The 14,989-nt window shown below is 42.3% G+C and overlaps 1 protein-coding gene across 1 annotated transcript in view; it reads left to right on the top strand.

The window, feature by feature from the left end:
• FMN1 (formin 1) overlaps positions 1-14,989 on the top strand; it is a 144,794-nt gene that overhangs the window by 65,188 nt on the left and 64,617 nt on the right. The window contains exons 8-11 of the mRNA XM_066612303.1: positions 5,985-6,046; positions 9,616-9,704; positions 13,144-13,273; positions 14,222-14,368. Coding sequence (XP_066468400.1) covers positions 5,985-6,046; positions 9,616-9,704; positions 13,144-13,273; positions 14,222-14,368 — 428 coding nt within the window. The remainder of the gene's footprint in view (positions 1-5,984; positions 6,047-9,615; positions 9,705-13,143; positions 13,274-14,221; positions 14,369-14,989) is intronic.

Below are 14,989 nucleotides of genomic sequence, written 5' to 3'. Positions count from 1 at the left end.
ACTGTGGCGTGCAAATGGCCCCTCCCCGTTAGAGCCATTCTGGGTGGTGGGAACAAAATGGAGGTGTACATCTAGCTTCGAAGGAGAGGGGCCTTAGTGCTTTGCACCCGCTCTAGCTACACCACTAGTAGTGACAGTTTAGATATAAAATCTTATGGCATAAAATCAGTTTGGACATGAATACATACATACATACATACATACATACATGTATATGTATGTATAGATTTGTTTATGTGTGTCTCTCTCTGTATATTTTTTTAGCTAAGACTGCATAAAAGTTTTTAATTCATGCACTTTGCTGCCTTCTTGTGGAATGCATTTGGCAAGAGTTTTTATGTGTTCCTCTCAGTCTGAATGCATGATGCTGCTCTGTTTTTTGTCCTTGCTGATGGTTATTATATCTTAATGGGCACAACACTGCGCTAATTATCCTTGTGTATATAAATTCTTCTTGTTGTGAGCAGACACCATAGGGTCACATAAAAATGTTTGCCTCAATTTCCCTACAAAAAAGGAGTTCAGAAACCAGACTTGGACCAGTAACAGATTTTTAAAGGTAGAGGAACCCAATAAAATTACCAGCTTCTCACAGCATGTGTCTATTTCCTTTTGACATATTGTGAGGTGTAGCTGAGATATCTGAAGCAAGCTGTATGAAGGAAGGCTCACTAGAAAGCACGATTAGAAAGCAAATAGGATTTTCAGTCACTATTTTGGCATCAGACTTCTAAATTTGAGCACCATCATGATTCCTTCTTAGTGAACACTAGCGTGAAATTACTTAAAATTAAGAATATTGTTTTTAGAAAAGTTCTTCTGTCAAACTGGTGATTTTTATTACCAGATCAACTGAACTTGTGTTCAGCCTGGAGTAGTTGAATAGGCCTTAGAGCCCAATCCTATCCAACTTTACAGCACTGATGCAGCCCTGATGTAAGGGAACAAATATTCCATTACTTACAGGAAGCCTCAGTGACTGCCCTCCCCACTGCAGAATGCAGCATGTGCCCCATTGGCATGGCTGCATCAGCACTGGAAATTTGGATAGGAATGGGTCCTTAGAATACTATGTAGCCATCTGTATCTGGGGATGGCTGTTGGGCTTAGCAGTGGATCTGGGTCACATCCCACTGGCAGTGCAAGTGTACAAGTATACACTTGTTTGTCATGCTGTTTCTCATGCTGATTCTGGGACCCACATACCTGTTCCTATGAGTTGCCATATCAGTATAGGAATGTATACAGTCACTCTAAATTATTCTTAATGTAGGTTATTTCATTGATATGGACTTCATGGCTTCACAGTATATGATCATTCATATGATACTTCCAGTTTTTAAAACATAAAATCCACTGTGGCTGAAACTGATGTTGCTCGAAGATAGTTGAAGTGAATGCCTTTGTGAGATGTCATAGTATTTGTTTTGGCAATTTGTATATTTATTATTTAATACCACTAGTTTGCACACATGTTGAGGCACTCAGCTATCTGGGGCATTTGCTGACTGATTAATAATAATAATAATAATAATAATAATAATAATAATAATAATAATACAGGTATTTCTATACTGCCTTTCTTGGTCCTCAGATTTCTCCTTAGACTTTATTCAAGGTGGTTTACATAGGCAGGCAAATTAAATCCCCGTAGGGATTTTTACAATTTGAAAGAAAGTTTCTATCTTTCAAGAAACCACAACATTCAGATGTTTCTTTCTTGATCTGGTCGCACATTCTGGCCTCCATCCTCCCACGCTCAGAGCAGATGGAATAGCTTGGCTCAGCTTGTCAGCTGCTTCAAGGTCGCACGGTGCCGGTAGCCTCGAACTGGCGACATTCGGATGTTATCTTCAGGCAAATGGAGGCTCAACCCTCTAGACCAGACCTTCTGCCTTTAACAGACTTTAACATCAGTTAAATAAATAACACTGGGTATGATCCAGTCTCATAAGAACATAAGCAAAGCCATGCTGGATCACACCACTAGGTCATCTAATCCAGCATCCTGTTTCCCAACAGAGACCCAATACCTGCCTCCAGGAAGCCCACATGCAGGAGAAAAGTCCTACTCCTCTCCCCTCCAAGTGGTTCTCAGAGGCGTTCTCCTGTTGAACCTGGAGGTCATGTGTAGTCATCATGATTAGAAGCCACTGATTGACCTGTTCTCCTTGAATTTGTCCCATCCCCTTTTAAAGTCATCCAAGTTAGTTCCAAGATCACAACATCTTGTGGCAATGAATCCCACAGATTAATGTGTGAAACCTCATTGAAATCACACAATGAAATCACATAATGAAATTATGTGAAATCACATAATGTGTGATTAATGTGTGGAACCTGTGTGAAAACCTCCTTTTTTCAATCTGAATCTCCTGCTCGTCAGTTCAATGGATGACCTCTGGTCCTAGTATTGTGAGAATTGGATAAAAATATCTCGCCACATCATGCTTAATTTTATATGTTTCAGAGCACAATAATATGCATGTCAACTCAGAAGTAAGTCCCATTGTGTTTAATAGGGCTTCCTTCCAGGAAAGTGTGTATAGGATTGCAGCCTCAGTCATATGTCCCCCTTTTATAACCCAATCCTATCCTTTCTCCCCTGTTGGTTGAGCAGTGCCAAAAACAGGCATGCTGTATCCAGTATGGGAGGGAAGCTTCAGAAGGGGGTTTCAGTGGCCTGGATGCCTTTAAAAGGGGATTGTACAAGTTTCTGGAGGAAAAATCCATTACGGGTTACAAGCCATGATGTGTATGTGCAAACTCCTGATTTTAGAAATGGGCTATGTCAGATGCAAGGGAGGGCACCAGGATGCAGGTCTCTTGTTGTCTTGTGTGCTCCCTGGGGCATTTGGTGGGCTGCTGTGAGATACAGGAAGCTGGACTAGATGAGCCTATGGCCTGATCCAGTGGGGCTGTTCTTATGTTCTTATGTACACCTCCATAAGACTCCCACTCTTCACTTGGTCTCCTTAGACCTGTGCCAACAATTTTGCTGGTGCAAGTTCTAAGTGAGAAAAAGGGCGGTGAGGCTGCCCACAGAGAGGTTAGAATCCAGTTCATGCAATTATTACTGAATCTGCCTGCATCCTCCCTGCCCCTCTGTTCTACCCCCCTCCCTGCCCAGTTTTACCCCTTCCCTCCCCACTTTGCCCTCCCTTTACCCTTTCCTGGCTCCCCTGCTGGCTTACATGCTCTAACAGGTGGTCGGTGCTCCTCTGATACATACGGGAAGGCTACAGCCTTCCCACCAGCACTTGGGCAACATACTACTCTTTGTGCTGCCCGAGCACCCTTTGCAGGCACTTTGAAACATTTGCCACCAGTGGAACACAATAGAATTGGGCCGTAATTTTCTTTTTATTTCAAGCTGAAGTACCCCAAATGTGGCACCACATATTTGTATATGTGCACTATAGTATTAGCAGTCCTATTCTTGATCACTTTCCTAATGGCCTCTAGTGTGTATTTTGTCTTTGTCACAGTTGCTGCACATAGTGTTGATCAGTGGCATAGCTAGAGGGGGTGCAAGCACTAAGTTTTGAGGGAGCCGCACTGCAGCATGCAAGTGGCCCCTCCCCCTCTGCCGCCATTCCAGGCGGGGCAAGCAAAATGGAGACATACACTTCCATTTGGTCCCACCACCGAGAACGGCTCCAAAAAGGAGGAGGAGGGGCCACTTGCATGCTGCAGTGAGGCCCCCTGCAAAACTTAGTGCTTTGCACCCCCCTCTAGCTACGCCACTGGGGTTGATGTTTTCAGTGACAGAACCACTGCATTCTGGACAACTTTGTTCAGGTGTTGGACATTTGTGTCCATTCTTTCTGCACCCTGGACATTTGTTTCCCACTATATATTGGGGCTTTGATTTTTCAAAAGCAAAATCTGACCCCATTTCATTTGACCACCTTTGCCCTTTGGTTGTCCATTCACTCAGTTTGGAGACGTCCTTTTGCAGCATTTCTTAATCTTTCGTTTTTATTACCTGAGTGGCCTTGTATGCAAATTTGGCTACCTCATATTTACTCCTAACTCCAGGTTGTTTATGAACAAGCTTCTAAAAGCACCGGCCCCAAGACAGCCCTTTTGCTAGCATACACCTTTCCACAGAAAGTGTGTGCTTGACCTGGAAAGGGGCATGGCATTTAGTGGACACAGCTGACACCAAGGTCTACCCCAATCTGCCCATGTCCTTTCTCAATCTTCACTGCAGTTGGCCCTCACCACCTGTAAAAACCTGCTGGTGGCCAGTCTGCAGAGCACTGCTGATGGCCCACAGCTTGATGGGTCTTGTGCTGGCGGCAGCACTCAGAGGACTGGCAGAGAGAATGCCACAATGTGGCGCACATGAGAACAGACAGGATTAGGCCAAAAAACACTGTTGGTAAATTCAGTGAGACTCGAAAGTGCATATTTTTGACTTGAAAATGCCTCATTACTGCATATTCTCTTTTCTTTCATTGCTGGTCTCATTTATAGCATAGCTAAAAATGTTTTTACCAAAGTGACAGGTAGCATCGTTGATCGTCTGTTACTTTGTTTGTCATTATATAGGGTTTAGATTTTATAGTTAATGGATTTTCTATGCCAGTTGGTACAGAGCAACATTGGACAGTAAAGAAAAAAACATTTTAAAAATTTATATCCCACCTTATAATCGGAAACTGGGCCCTTAGCGTGAATTACAGAAAAAAATTTAAAGGTTGATTTTAAAACAGTAGAAACAAAACCGACAAACACATTAAAATATCAATTAAATGCAGTCTGTCACCAAAATTGGGGTGCATCCAAGCATGCAGAATTTTATGGCATGCCTGCTGTGGAAACACATTTGCTGAATTTTGGAAAGACTGAATACAAGCTTCTCCTGGGAAGAGCTTGTGAGAAATCTTTATAGACTGGTAGAAAGGGTCTGTGCAGTAGTGTAGCCAGAGGGGAGACACAGTAAGCACAGCAGACTCCACAACTGTCTATGTAAGCGGCTCTTCCCAGTCGCTATCAGAGCTGTTTGGTGCAGATAATGGTATGACCCTTTTTCTTTTTTTGCCTCAGTTGTTAAAATCTCCTTTTTTCCCCCATTCTTAATATCAACTTATTCCCAAGCATTCTAAATGTCTCTGGTCCTTTTAATAGAATTAATTAGCCTGCCACAGAGAAAATTTACTAGCCGGCTGCTTAATTTCATGATGTGAAATTATGGGGTTAGAGTAGAGGGGGAGAAGCCTTATTACTTTTAAATAATTATTTAAAGATGTGTGCCTTGCCTCTGTCCTAACATCATGGGTGAAAAATGCAGCAAGACCTTTTAAAACCACTCCTCTTGAGCGTCCATGTCTCTTCCTCACCATGCGTAGGTGAGGAAATTTACAGACTTGAAATTAAAAGACATCTGAAAAGTCTTGAACACTGAGTGGATGCACAAGAATTGGGGGCTCCTAACCTGGAGTTGATATTAATATTTCTATTAGGGTTATGGATATATAAACAGGTAGATTCATATGAGAGAAGATGGTTCTTTCCACATGACAATTTTGAGCACTCTTGTTTCTTGAACTGTTTTTGCCAGAATCATTTGTTTTATACACCTGACTGCTTCCAACAGTATACAGTATAAGCATACTACCTCTGACTCTGGAGGTAGGAGAATGGACATTGTGACTAGTAGTCGATGTTCTTGTCCTCCGTGAATTTGTCAAATCTCCACATTATTGTCTTTTTGCACCATTCATGTTACAACTTATCTGATCACTTGTCCCAGCATACTTTCTGCAAAGTCCACAGCAGATAGGCAGCAGAAGATCCACCATAAGGAAGTAACCAGCTTTCCAAATTGTTTAGCAACCATGACAATATATAAGAGAAATATTTAAGTGGGCAAGGAAATTTTATCCATTCTTTAAAATTTGTGCCAACGTAATGCCAGCATTATTACCCAGAAAGTTTGATTAGCAAACTTATTCGTTGTTTTATCTTTTCTACAGCTATACTAAATGTGGATGATTCAGTCGTAGATCTAGAAACATTGGAGGCACTGTATGAGAACGTAAGTTTTAATCGTGTTCATTCCTATGTTGCTGTTTCACATACTCAGAGTAAGAAATGACCACATCTTCTATGTTACATGCCCTGAGTTCTTTATCCGAATATTGTCTTTCCATGACAGAATGCTATTTTGTCACAGTTAATCTATTGTCTTTAACCATGGCATAGCTAGAGAGGATACAAAGCACCAAATTTAGCAGGGAGTGTCTCTATGGCATGCAAGTGACCGCTCCACCCCAAGTGACCCTATTCCAGGCATATGCCTCTGTTTTGTTCCCCCATCCCAGAATGGCTTGGAAGGGGAGGGGGGCAACTTGCACACCACAGTGAGGCTCCCTGCAAAACTTGGTGCTTTGCACCCCCTCTAGCTATGCCACTGGTCTTTAATAAGGTATGCCTTTTCTTTTCTTCTCTGAGATATTAGCCCTTGTCTTACTCGGACATTGTGTTCCCATATTCTTTAATCCTCCACTTTCTATGGATGGGTTCCCCTTGGATATTGAGGGCCAACTGTATTTTAGAACTGTGTTTTGGCAAACAATAAGAATTTTAACTTCTGGGTGTTAGTTTAGTTATTCTCGTGAATCCTGTCTTTCGCCAGTCAATACAGTTCAAAAAGTCAATGTATTGGCTACATTTTAAATATTTCTGCTTATGTTAGAGGGAATTCTCATAGAAAATCATTTTAACTTTTGTCATTATTGTATTTGTGTACGAAGGACTCTATACATCTTCAGTATTATTTTCTGCGGAAAATCTTTGAAAGGGCAAAATTGCTTCAGTACAGTAAGGGAACTCTACGCCCAGAAGCAGATTTTTCCTGCTAGATGAGGAGATGTCCAGAGTGACCATATGTCATAGCCGCAAAAGAGGACAAGGCACCCCAAAATGTAGGACAGCCAAGAAAAATGTAGGGCATGACAAAATAAAAGCTAAAAACACTTGTATATCCATTTCATGTGGCTAAATTATTGCCTATCATTAAATTTAAACAATATATTACATATAATTTATTACATATAATTAATAAATTACAAGAGGTTATGCACTGCCTGTAGGGGTCTATTGACAGAGAAAAGGAGGACATTTAAGTTCTTTTCCAGGGCACAAAGTTAAAAAAGGAGACATGTCCTGGAAAAGACCATGTTTGGTCACTCTGGATGTACCCATTAGTCAATACTGCATCCAGACCTAGCCCAAACATACTCTGGGTTTTACCTTGAAGTCCCTCCCCCTAGTTTTACATTTTTATATTCTTTGATGCATGAAGCACACCACACACTCACTTTCACCCCAATTTCCATTCATTCCTCCTCACCCATGTGATTCCCTGCCATCTTCAGAAAGTGGTGTTGTTATGCTATATGCCCCAGGCCTGTAGAGAATTTGCAGGCTGGATAGAGCAAGGCCCTGATGTCTTGGCCTGCATACAGTGTAGCATCATGGGAGTGGCTGATGCAATACGTGGTCACCCGATGTGTCACCAGATGGTGAGTCATAGGATCACCAGACTGTAGCTTGCCTCTGATTGGCCAGTGCCAGTATATACTGCAGCCAGTGCAAGCTGCTGTGTGGGAGATGTTATGTGGAGTGTCTGCGGGAAGCTACATTGGTGTGGATTGTGATCAGAGTGTGGAGAAAGAGAGCTATCTGTGCTGTTTGCTTGCTAAAGCTGCATTTGAACTGTAAATATTGTACATACTGCAAGTAAAGGAACATCTGGTGGTGGAACTGCCGTGTGTCTCCTTATTTCCCGGGAGTACTTGCCTGACCTTGAGTCTCTGGAGCTGCGGTGTCGGCTGCATACTGCAACAGGTGTAGCTAGAGGGGTGCAAAGCACTAAGTTTTGCAGGGAGCCTCACCACAGCATGCAGGGAGCCCCTCCCCTTCGGAGCCATTCCAGGTGGTGGGAGCAAAACTGAGGCACAGGCCTTCTGGGAGCATTCCAGGGAGGCCTTCTGGGTGTATGGCTCTATTTTGCTCCCACCATCTGGGATGGCTCTGAAGGGGAGGGAGACCACTTGCACACTGCAGTGAGGCTCCCCTCTAGCTACGCCACTGTCTTCAGTGCTGTCACTTCTACTGCCACACTGCCTTCCTTCTTGCCCTAGCCAGCCACCATTTCACTCTTCTTCTCACTTTCTTTATCTTATGAAGCAGAGGCAGCTGACTGGGGTGAAGAAAAGGGAGTGGAAATGTCATATACAAGATAGTAGGGAACAGGGGGAGCCAAGAAGGAAGATGCAGTTGCTACCTTGTTTCCCTGAAAATAAGACCTAGTGTGTTTTTTGAGAATTGCTGAAATATAAGACCTACCCCAAAAATAAGACCTAGTTGTGATCAGGGCCGGGACGGCGGGGGTGGAAGGGGTCCTCGGGTGGGGGGGTGGACAATGTGACCAGGAACGCTGCACACTCCCTCACCCGCCACCTCGAAAGCTCCTGCTGTGCTGCATTGGGCAGAGGACGCTGAAGAGGAGCTGAGGTGGGAAGCAGCAAGTGAGGCAACCCTGCCTACCGGGCTCTGAGGCTCTCCACACTTTCCAGGGAGTAAGTCCCATTAACTATAAAGGGAATGACAGGCAGGCAGGCATCCTCCTGGGCACTTAGGGAACACCCTCTCCACACCTTCCGGGGAGTAAGTCCCATTAACTATAAAGCGACTGACTCCTGAGTAGGCAGGCAGGCAGGCATCCTCCTGGGTGCTGAGGGGATACTTTGGTAAGGTAAATTTTTGTACATGAATGACTGTGGATTGTTGTACATTAAAAAAAAAGAAAAAAAGACCTACCCCGAAAATAAGACCTAGTGTGTTTTTTGAGCGCCTCTACCTTGCAGCTGTGGTTCATTTGGGATCTTTCTTAGTAGGAACCCGAATGTGCCCCACTCAACTCCTCACTGGTTATAAGAACATAAGAACATAAGAACAGCCCCACTGGATCAGGCCATAGGCCCATCTAGTCCAGCTTCCTGTATCTCACAGCGGCCCACCAAATGCCCCAGGGAGCACAACAGATAACAAGAGACCTGCAAGGCTTCCTGGGAATTGTAGTTAAGAACATAAGAACAGCCCCACTGGATCAGGCCATAGGCCCATCTAGTCCAGCTTCCTGTATCTCACAGCGGCCCACCAAATGCCTCAGAGAGCACACCAGATAACAAGAGACCTCATCCTGGTGCCCTCCCTTGCATCTGGCATTCTGACATAACCCATTTCTAAAATCAGGAGGTTGCGCATACACATCATGGCTTGTACCCCATAATGGATTTTTCCTCCAGAAACTTGTCCAATCCCCTTTTAAAGGCGTCTAGGCTAGACGCCATCACCACATCCTGTGGCAAGGAGTTCCACAGACCGACCACAGGCTGAGTAAAGAAATATTTTCCCAATTGAAACACCACTAATCATTTGGTAAAGACGAATCATTGAATCCTGCTTAGTTACAGAATCCATCCCTTCGTGCCCAGATTACAAGCACTCTCAAAGCTGGAAGAATTGAAACAAATATTGATATTTTTTTCCATGCATAAGAAATACAGACTCATTGCTGATTTTGCATTGACATTTCAGAGAGCACAGAAGGATGAACTGGAGAAAATAAAGCAGCATTATGACACCTCCAAAGAAGATGAAGTAAAATTCCTGGACAAACCAGAACAGTAAGTCACACTCTCCCCCCCCCCCCCCCCCCGGCATCATTCAAAGGAGCCTTTGAAGATCAGAATGGCTGGGGCTAGAGTAAACCGGTTTGATGGAACTCCATGTATCAACATGCGAACATGTGTCCCTGATGTCTGCCTAGGCTTCCCTTGAAACTCTCCAAAGGCATAGATTTAGGCAGCTTATTCTACTGCTGAACTTTTCTTCTAGGAGAATTTTCTTAATTATCCTAAGCCTACCTTCCTGTAATTTAAACCCACTGCTTCTTTTCCTAACCTTCAATATCATGAGCAAACATTCTGAGTCTCCCAGCCTCTTTCTTTGAATATAGCAAATATAGAGTTAGAAAGAAAAACTGTAATCCTGTGCCCTTCTGGGCTGACTTAATCCTACTCAAGTCATTGGATTTCAACATGTAACTGAGTACAGAAAGGCAACCTTATCGTGCTCAATGACTTTCATCATATTCTTCCAGCTGTAAGTGGAGCACCAAGGTGACTGCTCCTCCATTTTCTAGGGTAGCTTTTCAAGACTCCCTTACGTTTTATTAAAAAAAAAAAAAATTAGGGATGTGCACCTCTGCATAAAGTCTCATTTGGCCTTTGGTTCCCTATGGATTGTTTTGTAGGTAGTGGGCAATGTAGCATAAAGAGAAAACACGATTTTGTCCATAGTAAGGGATTCTGTATTTCAAATTAAGTTGCAACCAAGCATCTAAACCTTACGAGGTAAGGCAGATAAAAAGAAAGCTTGTATAGCAGGATTAGTTCTCAGACACAGAAATCAAGATTTCACAAGAAAAAACGTAGGACATAGAAATAGGGAGTGAGGAGCCAGCATTCCAGTTCAGCTAAACGAATACACAAGTGATAAAAAGCCAGTATCCTATGCAGTGGCATTGCTAGGGGGTGCGGAGTGCACCAGGTGACACCCTCAGGGGACTGACACCACTACTGGCCAAAAGTGTGAAAATCTTGGTATTTTCAAATAATACCATCATGTTGTATATCATGATGTATATCATGATATATAACATGGTGTCCATGACCTCCTGATGGCAGGAGGTCTGGTCTAGAGGGTAGAGCCTCCGTCTGCCTGAAGATAACATCCACAAGGTTGCCAGTTCGAGGCCACTGGCACCGTGCGACCTTGGAGCAGCTGACACGCTGAAGCCGAGCAATTCCATCTGCTCTGAACGTGGGAGGATGGAGGCCAGAATGTGAAGCCAGATCGGAATTGAAACACCTTGAATGTAGTCGTTCTTGAAAGAAAGAACCTTCTTTGAAATTGTAAAAATCCCTATTTAATAAGGGATTTAATAAAGCCTGCCTATGTAAACCGCCTTGAATAAAGTCTTGAATAAGAAAGAACCTTCTTTGAAATTGTAAAAATCCCTATTTAATAAGGGATTTAATAAAGCCTGCCTATGTAAACCGCCTTGAATAAAGTCTTGAATAAAGACAAAGAAAGGCGGTATATAAATACCTATTATTATTATTATTATTATTATTATTATTATTATTATATCATTCAGTGGGTACTCGGATGCAGAATGCAATGCAGAAATACACTGCATTGAAATATCTGTATTCTATCAAACATTATAGCCAAATAACCAGAAAATAAAACACAACTGCATCATGTAACAAAAATTAGATTCTGTTCACCCAAAGCTAAACAATATGACTCATTGTTCCAAAAGCCAATGAGGTGCTATTATGACACAGCAGGGAACCAATAAGGTATTAGTATGAGCCAGCTCTCATTTCCATGTATCAGAGCTAATATTAGAACTCTTACAGTGCAATCCTATGCATGTCTACTCAGAAGTAAGTCCCATTCTGTTCAGTGGGGCTTACTCTTTCGTAACTGTATAGGACGGGGTGTCAAACTCATTTCATACGGAGAGCCATATAGCATTCATGATGCCTGCTGAGGGCCGGAAGTGATGTCTTTAGGCAAGAAGTGATGTCATTAAACTGGTCATAACCAAAAATAAACACTTTTTTCTCACTTAGGAACTCATTAGCTGCAAATAACAAAAGAGAAAATATGCAAATCTTGATCATATTTCAAGATATGAGAGAGCCCAATTTTCATGTGGTCTGCCCTTTCAGCAGTAACACCTCAGCACTACTCAGCAGCTGAAAGCCTGAGGGCTGTATAAAAAGCTTCCATGGGCTGCATACGGCCCCGGGCCTTATGCTTGATGCCCCTGGTATAGCTTTTAAGTCTTATTCAGTTATTCGAGTGTCGTCAAGTTGCGCACTCATTTTTTGTTGGTTACCGATTTGTTGGGTGACTTGTAGTGTTACACATTAAAAATGAATAAAGTTAATGGTGTTTATGCCAACCCTAGTGATTCTACTGCATGTAGGTTGTGTGTATGACATTAAAAATGAATAAAGTTAATGCTGTTTACACCAACCCTAGTGATTCTACTGCATGTAGGTTGTGTGTATGATATTGCAATTTGCAGGTTGAGCCTCGTTATTCAAGTGGGTCCTGTTCCAAACACTCATCTGGATGGCAAAAAACGCACTATAGCAAATCAATTTAAAAAACAAAGTTTCTTTGCTCAGGTGGTTTAAAAACAGTAAAAAAAGGTGGTTTTTAAACCACCTGAGCAAAGAAACTTTGTTTTTTTAAATTGCTGACCTTTGTGATGTAAGATAAGAGTCCTTAAGAAGACAATCCATCAGTCAGTCCTCCACTTCACTCAGCCCCTCCCTTCACCAATGCAAAGTAATCACCTTTCTTTCAGTGCTCAGGGGGAAGGGAGGGGCTTATTCTACAGAATGGATTGTTAGCCAGCTGCCCCCCCCCTCTCTCATTAAGGAGGCTATTGTTAAAGGACTGTTCAGTTTTTTAAACTGATTTTAAAGGGGTGCATTTTTCCCCTTCTCCAGGGATCAGCACATTCCTTCTCATTTGCGGGGGCCGTTTGTGTTGAGTCAAATCGTGTATAAATAGGCTGGACCTGTATTCTGTATAGTCTGTATAGACCTGTTATAGACCTGTATAGACCTGTTAAAGGACTGTTCAGTTTTTTAAACTGATTTTAAAAGGGTGCATTTTTCCCCTTCTCCAGGGATCGGCACATTCATAAATAACCCAATAAATAAATGCACATGTTATAGTTCTCTTTCTTTCCAGCAGAGGACAGCATCTCTCTCTATCTCCCTCTGAGTTTCTTGAGTACATTAATCTCAAATCACAGTTTGGTGCTTAAAACTTTCAATTTATGTTCTGTTTTTCTGTGGAGGTTTGATAATAGCAAAATGCTCAATATTTTGTATTTATTTAAAATTTAAATCAGTCAGGAGGCTCATTTTATACATGATAGATGTGATAAAAAAAAATCCCTTATGGGAAAATGAATGCAAAATAAAGTACATAGGGAGTCTTAATGCTACTTTTTTTTGCTTATTTTCACAGGTTTTTATATGAATTATCACAGATCCCCAATTTTGCAGAACGTGCCCGATGTATAATCTTTCAGTCCGTTTTCAATGAGGGGATAACTGCTGTGCGGCGTAAAGTGGATATTGTCAATCATGTTTCTAAGGTAAGAAAGCATGTTCCTATAGTCGGTCAAACTGATGGCAATCTAAGGCTGCAATCTTAGTCATGCTTACCTGGCAGTTAGTCCTATTGAGTGCAATGTTTGCTTCCGAGTAAACATTCATAGAATTGTGCTGTGAGGCTTCAATCATATGCATGTATGTTTTCAAGTCAACTGACCTCCACTGAACTCCGACTTATTTCCAAGTAAAAATCCAGACAGTTGGCTGCAGATCTGGCCCAATCCTACTTTGCCCTACCTCTGATGCTGCAGCCCCAGCACTGATGGTGGGTGTCAAAAATGTGCTGTAGGGCATGTCGAAGCCATAGGAAAACCCCCAAGCGCTGACAGTGAAGATGTAAGCGCCAAACAGTGCGGGGGTGTGGGGAGAGTGGAGGGATAGTGGGGGAAGGTGTTTCTGGTTGGGGGAGAGTGGAATGGGGGGAGGAACAGGCCTAGTTGGGTGTGGGGCCAGTGGAGACCTCTTCAGTCAAATCCTATCCCCCGTGTAGGGCTGGAAGCCTGACATGGAGCTTCTCATGTCTGTGCCAGCGATTCAGCAGGCATTTTTTTGCAGTCCAGCACTTTACTTGGGGTAAAGGGATCTCCAGCCTGCTCAGATCCAGCACAAGTTCTGGCAGTTGTCATTTGGAGCTACCACTTCTGTGCTGGACTGAATCGGGCCCTAAAATTATTGTGTACTACTATACTTCGTAATTGACTTCACTGGTTTAGCCCTACAAGAGTTCAAAATGGTGTTCACCATCTTCTTTTTCAAATTTAGACTGTAACCATGGAAGGTTTTTTTTTTAAAAAAAAGTTTTTTGAAAGACTTCAATTTACTTTTCCCAATAAAAAACTACATTGAAATAGTGATATCTATATAACGTTCAAATATTTGTGTGATTTTCCACTACTCTCTAGCGTTACCAATTAATTTTCATCTTTCAGCAACTGCTGGACATGAAAAGTGTGAAAGAAATGTTGGGCTTGATTTTGGCTTTTGGAAATTACATGAATGGAGGGAACAGGACCCGTGGCCAAGCGGATGGGTTTGGTTTGGAAATACTTCCCAAGCTAAAGGATGTCAAAAGTAGAGTAAGTACTTAATTTAACTAGACGTTTATTAAATGAGCATTTTAATTAAAGGTCAACGTGAAAGGCAAGAAGAAAGTCTTTTCTTCTTGTTCTTTGCTTTATACAAGAGGCTTAAATCAAGGGATACACTCTTTCTCCATAGCTATATGTCTCCTATTGCCAGTATCTCACCATTACATTTTCTGGAAGAAAAAAAAAAACTTTCATGGTTAGCAACTGAGTACTTTGAACATGGTTGGAGCTTTGTCCTTTATCATATAGCTCATGCTCACACATCCTTGCCTTTAGTAGCCAGCAAGAGAAAATAGATCTCCTATTTGAAGGTCTGAGGATTGTGCTTAGAAAGATTTATGAGCATATCAGGATTACCACATGAGTGGGATATATGTATCATTGCTTTAAAACTTACATTAAAAGTTCTGTGTAACGTACAATTTGGTCATCGTATTTCATTTTTGTATAGAATGGTGGCGAAGAGCAATGGTGCTTCATCCTGCTTTACTGTGTTCTCCAGATCATGCTAGGCAAAGACAAGAAAAAGGAACCAGCCCACTGGGTGCTGCTTCAGCAAGGCAGGGTGGAGTATGCGGCCAGGAGGAGCTTACCTTCTGGCTGTCCGTT

Source organism: Tiliqua scincoides, chromosome 1, assembly GCF_035046505.1.
Source record: "Tiliqua scincoides isolate rTilSci1 chromosome 1, rTilSci1.hap2, whole genome shotgun sequence".
NCBI classification, from domain to species: domain Eukaryota; kingdom Metazoa; phylum Chordata; class Lepidosauria; order Squamata; family Scincidae; genus Tiliqua; species Tiliqua scincoides.
The sequence above is the reverse complement of the archived record's forward strand: the minus strand, read 5'-3'. Positions and strand labels throughout refer to the sequence as shown.